General features: G+C 38.4%; 1 protein-coding gene across 1 annotated transcript; it reads left to right on the top strand.

Moving 5' to 3' along the window:
• Positions 1-237: 237 nt before the first annotated feature.
• RCC1L (RCC1 like) lies at positions 238-15,343 on the top strand. Its single transcript, XM_075262781.1, has 12 exons — positions 238-317; positions 2,602-2,892; positions 3,957-4,086; positions 4,618-4,746; positions 7,067-7,133; positions 9,187-9,238; positions 10,315-10,399; positions 11,328-11,509; positions 12,425-12,512; positions 12,765-12,938; positions 13,762-13,847; positions 15,156-15,343. The coding sequence occupies exons 1-12, from the start codon at positions 309-311 to the stop codon at positions 15,231-15,233; spliced, it is 1,371 nt and encodes a 456-aa protein (XP_075118882.1). The 5' UTR covers positions 238-308; the 3' UTR covers positions 15,234-15,343.
• Positions 15,344-16,460: the final 1,117 nt, after the last annotated feature.

The raw sequence follows: 16,460 nt of genomic DNA, 5'->3' as shown, positions 1-16,460 counted from the left end.
ACATTCCTTTACATTTGTGACATTTCTCATTTTATTTATTTCTCCCAATTTCCCTTATCTTCTCCTTTTACACATGCATCATGTACATTTCCCTCCTACTTCCTCCCTTTGGAACACATATCCCTCCTACTTCCTCCCTTTGGAACGCATAACCCTCCTACTTCCTCTCTTTGGAACACATATCTCTCCCACTTCCTCCACGTTTGGCTGTCTGCACTTCACTTCATTTCCTGTAAAGCTACCTCTGTGTAACCCTAATCATTGGGCTTCTATTTGCTGAAAGCCCTGACACTTCTCACTGCCATGCTATGCACTACGTAAGTGTTATCTTTATTCTGTCTCTCACTCCTTGTTACTCAGGTTTTTTTTATTCTCTAATCTCCACCATTGTTTTCACATCTTTGCACTCAGCTTTATCTATTTACTCTCATTATCTGTCCTACATCTTCTCATCTCATATATTTCCGGCAATCTGTGTTTGTCTTACCCCCATACACTGGATCTATCTGCTTTCTCTATACACCACCTCATACAGCTGTATACTACCCAACTGCATATTATGATTTTCACCTTTGCTCTGTAGTCACACTATTACTCCTTTTATACTTTTGGCATAACATAGTTCTCCTGGTTTCCTCTATATGTCTGTTTTTTTTTTTTTTACTCCTTTGTCTCTTTGTTGTCCCATTACGGTTTTCATGTATATTGTATATAGTACACTTATTTTCTTTATGATATTGAGCCTTGACCTTTCATGTCACATTGCTGATTAATGTTAATTAATGTTTGTTCATTATTTTAGATCTATTCCGATGAAGGTCTAACGACCGAAACGTCAAAAACATTGATTGATCTAGTTTGCGTTTTTCAATTTTTTTCTTTGCACTGTCAATGGCATTTGTTCTATTGTTTGTAAAATAAATCGCTACATCTTCCCAATGCAAATATATTGTGTGCAGCAAAATTTATTTCTACTTGATTACGTAGGTCAAAGGGCCTTTTTTTGCTATAAGAGTGTGCGGTATCACCGTTATTGTGCTTATTTATGATGTCGCCACATTTCCTTGTTACATGTTGTGCACGTTAGTGTACATGCACCTTTTTAGGCCATGGACACTTTGTCCCCTATTTGGGTCCAAAAAGAGCAAGTGCCCCTTCTTAATGGTTTTGAATTTGATGCCATTATTAAGGGTTATAGCCCCGCCCCCAGACGACACCATATAAAATAAAAATTACTATGACGGAGAGGAAAAACTATTTTATAAAGTTTTTTAGTAGCACTTTGTGTTATTTAAAAAAAAAAAAAGTGAAAAACAGACTCAATTTCCCTCCTATTTTGTCTGTATTTTCCCGGATATAAACATATAGCTGGGATGATTTAGGAAAACCTGCACTCGCAGGGGGTTGGACCCGATGGCCCTTGAGGTCCCTTCCAACTCTACCATAAGATAAGAAGATAAGATAATTTAGGATATAAAAAAAAAATAAAACCAATGCAAAGATAAAAAAAAACAAACATAAAAATAAAGCCCTATGTGTCACCGAAAAAAGACACAAATGATTTCAATAACACATATGATAAAAATGTTACCGCTCTCAAAACCTCACATACAAAAAAACCCTAAAATGTGTCTTAAGAAAGGCTATTCGTCTTATACCTTTCGTTGTCTTCTCCCTGCCGCCGTTCGTCTACAATCCCGGTTATTGTTGGTTTGCAAATGAGTTCTTTCACAGCAGTGGGGTGGGCTTCAGTGCTCAGACAGCACTGGGGGGCATCCCCAATGCTGCGAGAGAACTCTCTCCAGCGCCACCTCCATCTTTGTCAGGAGCGTCATCGTCCTCCTCTTCCGGTGGTGGGTTGTAACTTGTAGGCCTTGGGCAGAGCAGACTGTGCATGCCCACAAGCCACGAGAAAATGGCCACTCGCACAGTATTGTAAGCGGCCATTTTCTCGAGGCCTGTGGGCATGCGCATTCAAGTTACAACCCACCGCCGGAAGAAGAGGACGATGACGCGCCTGACGTCATCGTCCTCCTCTTGAACTGACCGGCTCCCATTGATTTCAATGGAAGTCGTTTTTTTGGTCAGGATTTTCAGGCGATACGGCCTCAAAATCCTGACCAAAAAACTCTGTGTGAACTTACCCTTAAAGCCACCCACCAGCTTACTAAAGAATACAGGAAGTGAGAAGAAGGGACAGCAGACAAAGCTGCTGAGAAAGGGAGATGGGAAACCCCTTTAATTAAGACTTTTTGTTTTGGCAATGCCAAATGTATATTCGGACGTGCAAATAAAGCTATTTGATTTGATTTAAGACGGGTGTAGAAAACTACATGGGCACTTTTTATTTTTTTATTTTCAAGAAGTTAATGTACTTCTAAACGAGGGAAATCTGAAAGATTCATAGGTCTCTTGCAGACTACAGGGGTGAGATATATATATATATATATATATATATATATAATTTTATTTTTTTTTTTAAAGATGTCTTCAAGGTAGTCACCATGGAGACTCTCATTTGTTACAAGTCCCATGATCTTTAATAGTGCTTGTCCTCATTATTAGTATTTCTACATTTGTAATACTTTGTATATTTTTCAGATCCATGTTACAATGCTGCCTTCATCATTATTTTTGAGTCTCAACATTTTAAAACCAAAGTTTATACCTGTACGACACCTGGCGACAGCAGTTGGGAAAAGCAGACAAGGTGATGACCTTCCCACCTTTCAATACGTTGGACGCAAACCTAGAAGAAAGGACCGTGTTTTTGTATGGGGTTTCTCCTACACAGGATCTTTGGGGATCCCAAGCTTTGTAGTACCTGAAACGGGAAGGAAAAAGCCTAAACAGTACCAACTAACTCCTTATAGGCTTGATGTGGATGAAAAGGTAAGTGATAGTGTGAATGCCTGTAAAGTATATATCATAGAGCACAGTGACATATCTAATCAATTAAAGAGGACTAGGGTTGAGCGGAAAAGATCGGATTCTGGTCGGCGATCGAGAAAATTTCACAATCTTGACGCTGATTTCTCAAGCAGATTTTTCCTGCTTGTTAAAAACTGGGGAGGATTTTGACACTGAATTTGAAGCTGAATTTGGAGAAGATTGGCACTGTATTTTGCCTTATTTGGCAAAATAAATTCTGTAGCTGGATTCTGACAAATTCTGAGTCAAATTCCACATCCAGTTCCGTGAAGAATGAAAAGGTGTATTATCTGCCTCCAATTCATTTCAAAGGGTGTTCTCAAGGAGGATTCTGGATAAGCAGAACACTTATTTTTTTGCAAGCAGAACAAAATCAGCTACTTCATCCCACTGAAATGAATAGGAAGCAGATTTCAAGTGGAATTTGAGGCGGATTCCATCTCAAATTCAACGTCAAATTCCTATGTGTGGACAGCCCCTAAAGCCAATTTGTCAGCGTAAAGGGGTTTTCTTGGGCTAACCCCCAGAGAGCACTATACTCTCTGTATCTGCCCTGAAATGTGTGGTGCACCATTTGAAAATGCCATAAGAAAGCCAAGCATATGCAGTTTTTGTCTAATTTCACTTTATTCTGAAATGTTTCCTAGTACATCATATAGAACAGGAATAGGCAACCTTTTTTGTACCGCATGCCAATTAAAAAATAAAACTACAAAAAAACCCCCTGAAGTACGGTTAATGGTCTCTACATGAAGGTCACGCAAACAGGTCTCTCTACTGTATTACAGAACATAAAATGCATCAGTTTTTAATGCTGTAATGCTCTTTTAGAAGCTACTGTTGCTGGTAAGGAAAAAAAAATTGACAAACTAGTGCAGCACGCTTTGTGTTCTAGAATGTTGTGTACACTATGCCACACCAAACCCCTCCATAAGTTGTAACTGCAAGGCTGCAGTGCTAACCACTGAGCCACCGTGTTGAAAAGATATATGTAACTGTATATTCTCCATTATGTCCTTTCTCAGATCTCATCTGTATCCTGTGGTTATGGCTTTACACTCCTATCATCCAGAACAAGTGATGTGACCAAAGTGTGGGGAATGGGATTAAATAAGGATTCCCAAATAGGATTCCATAGAAGTCGAAGAGATCGAAGTAAGCTTGTTACTTTATAGCCTATGAACAATGTGAACGTTTTGGTCTGTCTGAAATAATAAAGATGCATTTAGTCACTAATAGCAGAAAATATTTCACAATGTTCTGCTTGGAAAAACACTTTTTCTTGAGAAAGGCAGCATGTTAATTTTAGCTATGAAAAAGGTTTTTTGTCCCATTGACTTTTATGGAGTAAAGGAAAAAAGTTAATGTCTGTTTTATTGTAGAAACATTTTAAAAAATAGCAAAACACAATGAAAAAAATGCATGTACAGATGGTTATTTTTGCTGCATTTTTTTCCCCACAGTGGTTTCTAACTGCGGTTCTGTGTTGCCTTAGTTTGACACTGCACCTTCATAAATCTATGATCCTGATCCTGCAGGGAATATCCACATCACAATACAGTACAATGATGGTGAAAATTTACATGTTTGGACATAGTCTCGTAGTTTGGAGAGTCTGGTTGTATGAGGATTGCTTTTTTCACTTATGATAGCGCTTTTTTTTTTTTTTTTTTTGTATGCATAAAGCTAAAGGTTATGAATACATCCTGGAGCCATCACCTGTACCCCTACCTCTGGACAAACCACAGGCTACACGAGTTTTGCAAGTATCTTGTGGCAGAGCACACTCCCTTATTGTTACAGATAATGAAGGAGGTAAGTCAAGTAATCTGAACATCGTGGAATTTTGTCTTTGTAGACGTAAAGGGGTTGTGTTGTAGCCCAGTGGTTCTTAAGTCATGGTATGTATACCCTTGGGGGTTTGTCCAATTATACCCGAAGGTTATGTGCTGTGATGAGTTCCCCCCCCCCTCCCCCCACCCACTGCATGGGGGTCATTATGTGACATCCTACTGTATGGAAGAGCCACCACAGGACAGTATACTGTATAGATTGTACACTATGGGACTTTGGGGTTGCTAAGACACTCTGGTGGTTCCTATTTTGAATGTGGGGGTCATTGTACATGTGGGGGCCACTGACGAGGCCTTTACATAATTATCAACAAAAGCTCCAAAAGAGGCCTTGTTTTATTAACATTTATAAGTGATTGCTACTTTAACGGTACTCAGTTGGGAAATTCTTGTGATGAAAAGGTTGAGAACCACTGGTGTAGACAATCTCTTTCTATGCACTCTTTTAGGGCTCATGGATATTCTACAGTCTTTATGGCATACCAAAGTAATTTCTGCATTAAGAGAACAAAGATGATGCCAGTCAGCAACATTTTGTGTTTATTTTTTTGTTTGTAAAGTACAGTATTTATAACTTTCCGCAGTTAAGCTAAGTTCACATTAGTATCGCCTGTTCATTGTTTGGGTCTGTTGGACGCCCAGAACAATGGACAGTCTGAGTGTTAAAATAGTGGTTACATGCAGAGTCAGGTAGTCCCCATTGGCTATAATCCTGGACATTGAATTGGCATCTCCTACAGATAAATGTGAACATAGTCTTATACACTTGTAGTATATTTTGTGTGTGTGTGTTGTCTGTCTGTTGTCCGGGGGTTGTCCTGGATTTTTTTTTTTTTTTTTTTAAAGGTTCTGGGGGGCTGTCCTTAGTGCTCTGGTGTCTCTCACCATGGTCTCGTCCTGCTGCTCTGGGGTCTTGTTTTGGCTGAAGTCCCTGCCATAAGTGGCCAAAGGAAAGGACACAAGACGTCACGGGTAGTGAGGTGGGGACTTCCACCAGAAGAAGACCGAGGAGCAGCAGGACCAGACCACAGTGGGAGACACCGGACAGGGTTATCTATTTATTCTTTCACCTTCCCCAGCCCCCTTGCTACAAAAATTGCTTATCCTAGAAAATCCCTTTAAGCCCTAGTATATGCTGTCCATTACGTTAATGTATTATTCTAGACTTGTTTTTTTGCATGATCAGAAAATAACTAATGGCAACTATAACTAAATACAAAGTTAGGCTACCTTCACATCAGAGTTTTTCCACTGCAGAATCTGTCTAAAATCACAGATGAAAAAATCCTCCAAGCGCAATTTATCTATCTGGCACTGATTTCAAAAACAGATAACCATTGTATGTGGCCTCTACGAGGACAATATACTTTAATGCTCCCTTAGTGGGCCCACACAACCTAATCAGAAAGGGACTGGGTGGGGGTCAAAGAGAACATTGAAAGGCGTAGGGAACCATGAGTAAAATATGGAGGATATGTGCATCAGTCCTGTATAGAATACAGAGGGGTGCAACATAGGGAGAATAGCATTTTACCATCTGACACAAAATTTTTAAAACTGTAAATGGAGCATATTTGCCCTTTCTTCTTGGAGACAGTTTCCAAATGTTGGTAAGTATGGGTGTATTTGAAATGGTATTACATTAGTGTCATGCTATTGTGGCACTGTTAGGAAGGCATATTTTGTTGGTGCTATTTTGCATTGTATTGTGGTATTTGCCGCCACTGGAGTATTTTGTGCTGCATTGTGGTATGTTTGACGTCATTTGAGAGCTTTTTAAAAAATTCTGTTTTAAACAACATGGGTGATTGGTTTTGCACTTATTTTATTGCTGTATTACGCTAATCTGTGTGTTCTGGCATCACTGTCTACCATTGGTGAGACTCCAGCATCACTATGGAGTAACTGCCTGAGTTGAAAAAAAAAAAAAAAAAAAAAAAGAGACCCTGTTCTAGACCACCAAAAATATTATCATAACCCTAGACCATAAGGCATGTGAGCACTGAATCCTTCACTAGTCCTAGACCATAAGGAATGTTGGAAGTTTTAAGGCTATTTAAATGCTGTTTAAAACTTTTTTTGGACACGGTCATGCTATGTTTCTGACATTGGTTTCATGTATTTTGGAACTATAGGACAAAACAGTTAATTGTCACATAACTAAGAGAGTATTTAAAAAAAAAAAAAAAAAAAAGCCTTTGCCTATTAGGTATTTCACGACCATTACTTACCTAAATTATGTTAGATTCACATGTAAGACCTTTATTTTTCTTTTGTTTCAGTTTTCAGTATTGGGAATAATTCATACGGACAGTGTGCAAGACGAGTAGTCGAAGGTGAGATTTACAGGTGAGAAACATTTAAACATACTAAACTTGTAATCCATTTTCTCTACACTTTCTATTGCAGTTAAGATATATATGACGACAGTGATACGGAGAAGCACTTCTCTTCCGACCGCTTCCCTTTAGCATTAACCCATTACTATAGGAGCAGAAGGGATCGGTAATGTGTTCTGGCTGCTGCTATAGTATTGTATTAATGCTAAAGGGCAGCAGGCAGAAGATAAGCGTTTCTCCTGACCACTGTTAGCGTATTTATTTAGCATTATTATGTATGAAGGACACTGACAAGCATTACACTTTGTGGGGGAACAATTAGTGCCTTCCACACAGTAAATTCCACCAATAGTGCCCCCACAAGTATAATGCTCCAGTAGTGCACCTCACACACTATAATGCTCTGTGTCCCACACACACAGTGTAACGCTCCATCTGGGTCCCCTCACCCACAGTGTAAAGCTCCATCTTTCTTTCCCCCATACAAAGTGTAATGCCATGTTATATTGTGAGCTTTATTTAAATACATTTTAAAACATATATAAGACAGAAATGGGGTGATACAACCAAACAGAACAATGAAGGCCCAAGATGGAATACTAATGGTTGATGATGAATAAATGACACTTGCATTACATATATATATATATATATATATATATATATATATATATATATATATGGATATGTGAAACATCCATAGTTTCTAAAGTGCATATATAACATATAGTTTTTTAAAGTGCAAATATTCTGTGAAATAACATGATACCAAGTAGTAAATTACCTATGGGTGGACCTTCATGTAGTGAACGCGCCCCGACGCGCGTTTCGCCACTACCGTGGCTTCGTCAGGGGGAAAAAAGATGATATTCCATCTTGGACCTTCATTGTTCTGTTTGGTTGTATTACCCCATTCATTATTTCTGTCTTATATATGTTTTAAAATGTATTTAAATAACGCTTTATATATTTTTTGCTAAACATTTTCTGTGGCAGTGCGCTTTTTTAGCATAGTGTTCTATTTATATTGCTTTGCCAATTTTTGCCCTATATTTAGTCGTGTATCCATATTATATTGTGTGGAGGCACCAATAGAACATTATACTATGTGGAGCCCACTAATGGGGCTTTTTTGTATGTATGCCTTAACTGTTAGCTAGTAAGCCTCTTTAGTTTAACTAGCATACTAGTGATATTGAAACTTCTAATACATTTATCCACAAGGGAAGGTTAAATTGATATGAAATATTTTTTCCTACCAAAAGCTGAGGTGCACCAAAACATGTCTTGTTATCCCAAAAATATGGTAACTGTATATGAGGTTTATATTGGCCATGTTTTTATTAAGCTACAGGCTAGTGCACGCTTTAGTTAATGGAATTTGATTTATGGCTCTAGTTTCGTACACAGAGTAGTGTTGCTGTTTATTCTGTATACATGGTGAAAAATATGTTGTTTTGGACATCATTAATTAAAAGTTGAAACTTTCTCCCAGTATAACACTTTCACCACAAATTCACAAGACTTTGTGCATACTGGTTTGTCTGGGAAGACATGTACAGTATTGATATTTGTGTACTCAATAGAGTTTTGTGTTTTGGCTAAGCAAAACAAGCCGACCCAGTTCCTGACATGTCCAGCTTCCTGAGCAAAACAGATGCAAAAAGATAAACCTACGGCAAATAAATCCATGGAGCCTATTAAAAAGAGTCTGTCACCAGAACCCAGCATATCAACCCAGCCCTGCAGATAGGTAGGTTAGGGTCCCCTTGTGACTCAATGCCTCTAATGCTGAGATAGCAATGTTTTTGTCCATATGAGAATGAGCTCTTGAAGCAATGAGCGCGTTGTGGTTTGCTTCCTTGGTGCAATGGCTACGCCATCTTTGCTTCAAAGAGCTTATTTGCATTTTGACAGAAATGGTGATATATCAGCACCAGAGACCTATTCACACAGGATAGATACAGTTTGATTCACGTAACCCTAACCTCTATAACTAGGGGGCTTGTTTGTTTTGCTAGGTTCTTTCAGTCTCCTCTTAACTATTCTTTCATTGTTCCTAGTGAAAGTCAGTTGGTTCACAGAGTCAAGCAACTTGACAGCAAAGTTGTTCAGGTAAGATTCAGTATCCTGTCCTTTTAATAGCATGTATTTAGTTATTGCAGCTACTGCCATACATATTTTTCAGAAATACTTGTTGTCTTCTAAGGAGTTTGGAGGCACAAGAGTTCCACAGCATTATAAGCAGGCATGTGTACTGAAAGTCCATTGGATTACATGCACTTATAGCTTATGCTGCAGATTCACCATATTGAAAGTGTAAAATTTGTGGTAGACGTCCACATCTTTTCTTCAAGATATTGAGCATGCCGAGAATTCAAAATCTGCACCTGATTCATTCTTCTGCGGGGAAGTTTATTTCCATATCTGGATGAGTTTTGAAAACGAAAATGCTGCCCTTTATATTGCTGTGAAATTTGACAGCGATTTACGTAGGTGTATATGTGACCTAAAGGACCGTTCACAAAGGCTGATGATTGGACAGATAAGTGTTTTCAAAATGGTTCTGTTGTGATCATTGTTCTATGTAAACATCTGACTTGTCTTTTTTTTAATGATGGCATCAGATTGTTTGCCAGCAGCAAGGGAAGTGCTGCTAAACCTTATAGGGTGAATGATCGTATTAATGATCTTTTGTACCTGTTCTCATGATCATTGTTGTACTTGAATGTATTAAGTGAGTACCGATCATGCTATTATTGTCGATCAGTGTTTGTGTAGACGGCCCCTTCACTACGTTCATATTAGTTTATTGAGGCATTGCTGGATCATGAAATTTGCATAGTGGGATTTTAAAATATTTTTATTTTAAATATAACGAGTCTACAGACACGGGCGATATTATATTCTCTTAATAGATTAATCACTAGTAAGACCTTGTTCATTATGTGTCTGTTCACATGTATGCATATTTATAAGTAATTGTTTATTAGATATTCTTTCCATGTGATAACCCATTTTTTAAAAATAATCTATTATGTTTGTATATTTTTTTGCCTTTTTGTAAATGAGCAAAAAAAAAATATTTTTAAAAAATCAAGTAAAATTATCCTGGTACTGAAATAGGCAAAGGTCTCGATATTTTTTAACATGTTCCAGGGACTTTGACAGCTTCATTTTTGTTTTTACAGGTTGCCTGTGGACAAGATCATAGTCTATTCAGGACAGAGAAAGGAGAGGTTTATTCCTGTGGCTGGGGAGCTGATGGGCAAACAGGTCATTTGGAAATACTTTTAAATTTAGTTTTACATGCAATGTTATTTCTGCTTGGCTAAATAATTAGTATAATCTGATATAAACTGGCATACAGTATTAAAGAGTACCTTTCATGTCCTCATGTATATGTGGTTTTATACTAATTCAGCACACTGTCAGCTTTCCAGGTATGTGCCTCCGGGGCTGTAGATATCAGTGCCATTAGTTTTGGCACCAATATCTCCCCACTGTCAGAAGGGAGTTCCTTACAGCCCTGCGAAGATGCTAAGATGTGAAGAACACACACCGATATCTCCAGCCCCAGGGCGTATAACGGGAAAGCTGACCATGCGTTGAATTCAGTGCACTGTCTGCTTTCTAGTGGTATATAAAACCACATATGCATGAGGATATGAAAGATCCTCTATAAAGGGTTTTCCCATGTCAGTGCTTCACTTGTCCTGTCTCTTCTCCTTCACCTTGCCTGGTTTTCTGCTGTGGTCATTACCTAAACAGCTAAAGGCACTTTTCAGAGAAAGAGAAAACAATATATGTGGCCACGAACAGGGATTGAGTCATCAGCCTAACCAGAGAGGTGGTCAGTAACTTGGCCAACAAGCTTTAAACCCTATAGTGTGGTAGTGAATGGCTAAATCCCATGGTTTCTTCAATGATCCAGTATTGTCCCTAACATTCACTAGAATACCTGTTGGCACATATTCAATACAAGCTTTTCTGAAACGGGCTTCTAGGGAGAGCAAGCGAGAATTATAGCCACTGTAATGAAAATTCCAAATACTGATTGTGTGAATTATTAGTCAAGGGTTATTAAACAGATTTCTTTTCTTGGATAGCGTCTCCTTTGCGGTCTTATTGATTATGTCATGACAGACTGCTTTTTCCACAGAACAGTACATATTTTAAATGGCTTATTTTCCCATTCCTACAGGTCAGGGACATTACAACATCAGCAGTGAACCTACCAAGTTGTCTGGTGACTTAGCTGGTGTGAATGTTGTGCAAGTAGCCACGTTTGGAGATTGCTGTCTGGCAGTGTCAAGTGAAGGAAACCTTTATGGCTGGGGAAATTCTGAATACTTACAGTTGGCATCTATAACTGATCTCACACAAGTAAGATACTTTCTAAAGTAAACACAAATGCAGCCTATTGCAATAGAAGTGTAGACTAAACCACTTTACATTACCGGGAACCTATGAGATTATGGAGAGAGAAGACAATATATGGTTCATATGTTCAGATAGATTTGGCTAAATAGTGTTTTAGCAAGTGTCTGGAAACTCCATTTATAACTACTGCTGGCATTCCATTTGTAACACCTAGCTGCTTAACCAGATGGCATACCCTTCCATTTTGAATGCTCACTTTTTTCACTGAACACTACTTATATATAAAGTAGAGCTAAAAAAATACGTTTTAGCTCCCCCCTAAACTCCAAATTCCAAGCCCCCTCTGGTAGAGCTAAACTCATCCTGCCATTGTATAACATAGCAGCTCTATGCATTCCATTTGTTTTGTTTTTTAATTCCGGGGATTTTTGGACAGAAAAATCTTTTACTTGGTGGCAGCTTCCTGTTGCTACACTAGTTCCCTCTCACTCTGCTACCTCCACTCTGTTACAAAACCCTCCCAGTCTCACTAAGCCTAACTCCTCCCACCCTCTCTCACTAAGACTAGCGATCCCACCCATTACTAGCCCGTCACCCTAGCTAACCTATTATGCCCATTACTAGAGGGGAGGAGCCGTTCCCCGAACACAGGAAGGCTTGGTGAGTATTGATGGGGAAGAGTATTGGTGACATTCTATTTCAGAAGAAGTGAAATGGAACATCACTGGATTATCAAAAAATGTCCCTGGGATGGTCACATGACAGCTTCAGGGATATGGTTAATTGTATTTTTTAATTATTTTTTTTTAATTGAAGTAAATTAGAAGTTAGGTGGGGGGAGGGAGTTTAGTTTAGTGGTTAATTCTCAGTTTATCCTGGGCAACCCCTTTAATGTCTTTTTTTTTTTTTTCCCCTCAGGTCAACATTCCACGACTCTTGCCATTTGGGAATGTTGGGAAGGTGAAACAAGTGGCGTGCGGTGGCACTGGTTGTGCTCTTTTAAATGGTTAGTGTAAACTGTGATTTAGTGAGGTGTACATATGGTGTATATCCTGGGATTTTTTATTTTTTTTTTTGTTTTCAGTCAACGCATACTTTGGCATAGCGCACCGTCGGCTTTCTAGCAGTATATAAAACGAAACCGCATGTGCCCGAGGACATGAAAGGTCCTCTTTCAGAAACTGCTGTTAAAGTATGACGCAAATTTTATATCTGAGAATTGTTGCATTTTAATGTTCTTTATTTACATTACATGTAGAAGATGGAAATGTCTATGTTTGGGGATATGGTATTCTTGGAAAAGGACCAAACTTTTTGGAGTCTTCCATCCCAGAAATAATTCCTCCTTCACTGTTTGGCTTAAGTGACTTCAACCCAAACACAAAGGTGTCCATGATCTCATGTGGGCTGGGGCACTTTGCTGCGATAACAAGTAAGTGTATGTCATACAAGAGCTGCACCCAAAAATAGATTCCTCCAATAAGCTGAATTATTCTTTGTTTCTTCTGTATGATCTGAGCAACATTGTAGGTGTTTTCCATTACTGTTTAAACATCAGGCTAATGCTGGACCTAATATAGCACAGTTAGGACTTTGTGAATTCCATTTTTCCAGTGACAGTATTTGCATGTGCATATATATATATATATATATATAGGAAAAGTTTATAATAGAAGCATTCAGATAGACTTTCTTTTAATAAAGATGCTATAGTAATAGGAGTGTTCAGAATTTCTACCAAAGACTAATTCTGTAGTTTATGCGCTCTAGTGTGCAATCCTAGTTCAGCAATTGAGATGGTGGTATACAGAGATTTAGTGGTTGTTCAACTGTGTTGTAAAAACTCCCATAGACTGGAAGTATTAATGAGCTTATGCACCAAACATATTCTGATCACAGGGGACAGAGCATTCGGGCCACCTTTGATTGGACACTTATCCTCTGTCCTGCGGATAAGGGATAAATGTCTATATTCGGGAATAATCCCTTTAAGCTTTGAAGAAAAAAAAGTTTGTTTGCAATTCACAGATCCTCCTGAGACTAGTGATTGGCTGCCGCAGTCGCCTAAATCAGTCAGAACATAATCTGCAGATGTAAGCAGGGAATGGGAAGCCTCCACTTTTTTTTTTTTTTTTTTTCCCCCCCTCGTGATACTTCCTCTCTATGGGATTGTTTTTAATTGGACAGTTACTGTCCCACAGTGTTGCAGTTTTGCCTGGTGCTGTCTTATCAAGGTCATTTTATTTATCTTGCAGATATTGGGGAGCTGTTTGTTTGGGGGAAAAATATGAGAGGCTGTTTGGGTACGGGAAGATTGGATGATCAGTACTTTCCATGGCGGGTAAGATATCTGTTCACATATCAGCAATCTCTCAACCTGAATAGCTCTCCTTTGTTTGATTCAAAGATCATATGATATGATCAGGGATTGTGCTAGTGTCTTTTATTATCTAGGATACAGGTACAAATGCTACAGAATCTAGCTCACTGTGCATGTATATTAATGCAGGTCATGGGGAGAATCTTATTTGAGATCTGTGGTCAGACCCCCACTGATCTGCAACTTATTCCCTGTTTAGGGGCGTAGCTATAAGAGTTGCAGAAGTAACAATTGCTTCTGGGCATTGATGCCTGAGTCCTATAACATAAAATGACACCAGTATTATAGACAGCACATGATGAATTCTGTTGTCCCTATCCTGTGGAAGGAGTTCAGTCAATGAGATAGGAAAACCTCTTTAAGGCTATGGTCCCATGCAGTAAGCCACTGCAGGAAAAAATGCGGCGGAAATACACTGCAGTTTTTCCTGCAGTTTTTTCATTCACATGGAGTTTTTTGCAGGCAGATTTTTGATGGGAGTCAGGCAAATTTTTAGCAATAACTGCTCCAAAAACCGCTGCAAGAAAAGCTTACATTTTTTCTCTGTCTCACATTTTAACGGGTATGTAAGGTGGAACCCCTGAAGACTGGTCATGACACTTTTTATCTCTAGCAAAGAAATGAGCTAAAGAAAAAAAATCTGCTCCTGACTACCATGATAATGAATAGGAGAGTTGGAAGGTGTGTTTTTTGTTTTTTTTTTAGGTGGATTCTACTTGAAAATACGCTTGCAAAACTTTGTGAATTTACCCTAAGGGCTCATTCACACTACGTCTACGGCAGCTTATTCTGAACGTAAAACACGTTCAGAATAAGCGGCGTATAACGCAGTTCCATTCATTTCTATGGGAGCCGGCATATGAGCGCTCCCCATAGAAATGAATGGGCTGCTTCTTTCACTACGAGCAGTCCCATTGAAGTGAATGGGAAGCGCTGCGTGTACGGCTCGGCATGACGTAGACGTAGTGTGAATGAGCCCTTAGGGTGCGTTCACACTATGTAAAATTGAGCGTGATCTGGCACGCTAAATTACGGGCGAAAAATAACGCAGCGTATACGCTCGTAACTTCCATTGAAATCAGTGGGATCTTTTTGAGCGCTCAAACTGACACGCCGTATACGTGCCAGATCACGCTCAATTTTACATTGTGTGAACGCACCCTAAAGGTTTAATATAATCCATAGTGTCACGGAGTAACTATATAATAATGTATTTATTCTTGTTCCTTTTATTGTTTTTTTTTTTTTTGTTTTTTTCCTTGCATACAGGTAACTGTACCTGGAGAAGTGGTAGATGTTGCTTGTGGTGTCGACCATATGATAGCACTTGTGAAATCGACCATATGATAGCACTTGTGAAATCGCTTACCTGATGAAGAGTAAAAGTGCAAGACTTTGTTACATAAGTTATATTTTCCACAGGTTGGACATAAATGCCATATGTAGCAGTGTAAAACAGAAGGATAAAAGTTGACTTTGTTTCAATAAATGAAATGCATGTATGGTATGATCTGTAAATTTGAAACATTTTGTAATAAAAAAAATAAAAAAAACTTCTGTAAACTATATTGCTGATTTGTCAACTTAAAATTAATGTTAGATTCTTTGTAGAATATCCAAAGGAGGAAATTACATGAATGGCAGTTCTCCAATAGTGTATTATCCTTGTAGCTGCCAGAGTTGTGGTCATATCACAGCTTGTTGTTGTGATTTTTCTGCAATTTTAAGAACATTGTTGCTAAATCTGTGTACCCCGATAAATACAGCAAAAAAAAAAGCATTTTACGGCAAGTACAAAAGTCCAATTATTACCCTTGCAGTGGGTCAATACTTCCTGCTCATCTCCATATATTCTACCCTGTAAATGATTGAAGAAAGACACAGGTTAAAGGGGAACAGTATTTGAGTATTATGCTTCTAATGTGGTGTTCTATATATCCCTGCCTGTAATGAAGTGCCATGCACTCCCAGCAATGAGAAACTGTTTTCACGCTTGTGTTGCTACTACAATTGATGTCCTCTGATCATAGTGGCATTTGTAATTGCTGTAAATTCCGCCTTTTTTATTGTTTTATTTAGAGAAGTAATGGTACTCATCTAACTAATATTTATGGGCTTGTAGATGTTGTCTGATCAGAAGCTGAGGAAACTCTGGACTAGAGGAATATGAGCGCAATATAGAAGAGAACTTCAGAGTGTAATAGACAATCAGATACAGGAATAATAGATAGTGTATTCATTGGATTGCTTCCTTAATAATTTTATTAGAATTTACAGAATATTTAGGATAGGGCTACATAACTTGTGTTGCACGATATGAAGATTGCAGTATTGAATTTTGATGTAGTATCTAATGGTTCTCCATTCGGTCCCTTTGCAACATTTGATCTCATGTGACCTCCATACACAGTAACATTCAGTGAGAGGCAGAAACAAAAGCAAAGGGAAGAATAAAGAGATGCAGGATTTCACAGAAAGGATCCACAATATGTTAATAAAGTATATTACAAAGTTTATTAATCACAGAAATACTGCCAGAAAATCAAAAGTTTAGTTACTAGAGATGAGCGAGTA

Source organism: Leptodactylus fuscus, chromosome 2, assembly GCF_031893055.1.
Source record: "Leptodactylus fuscus isolate aLepFus1 chromosome 2, aLepFus1.hap2, whole genome shotgun sequence".
In the NCBI taxonomy this organism is placed as follows: Eukaryota; Metazoa; Chordata; class Amphibia; order Anura; family Leptodactylidae; genus Leptodactylus; species Leptodactylus fuscus.
Note: the sequence above shows the minus strand (reverse complement) of the source record. Positions and strands in the feature narration are given on the sequence as shown.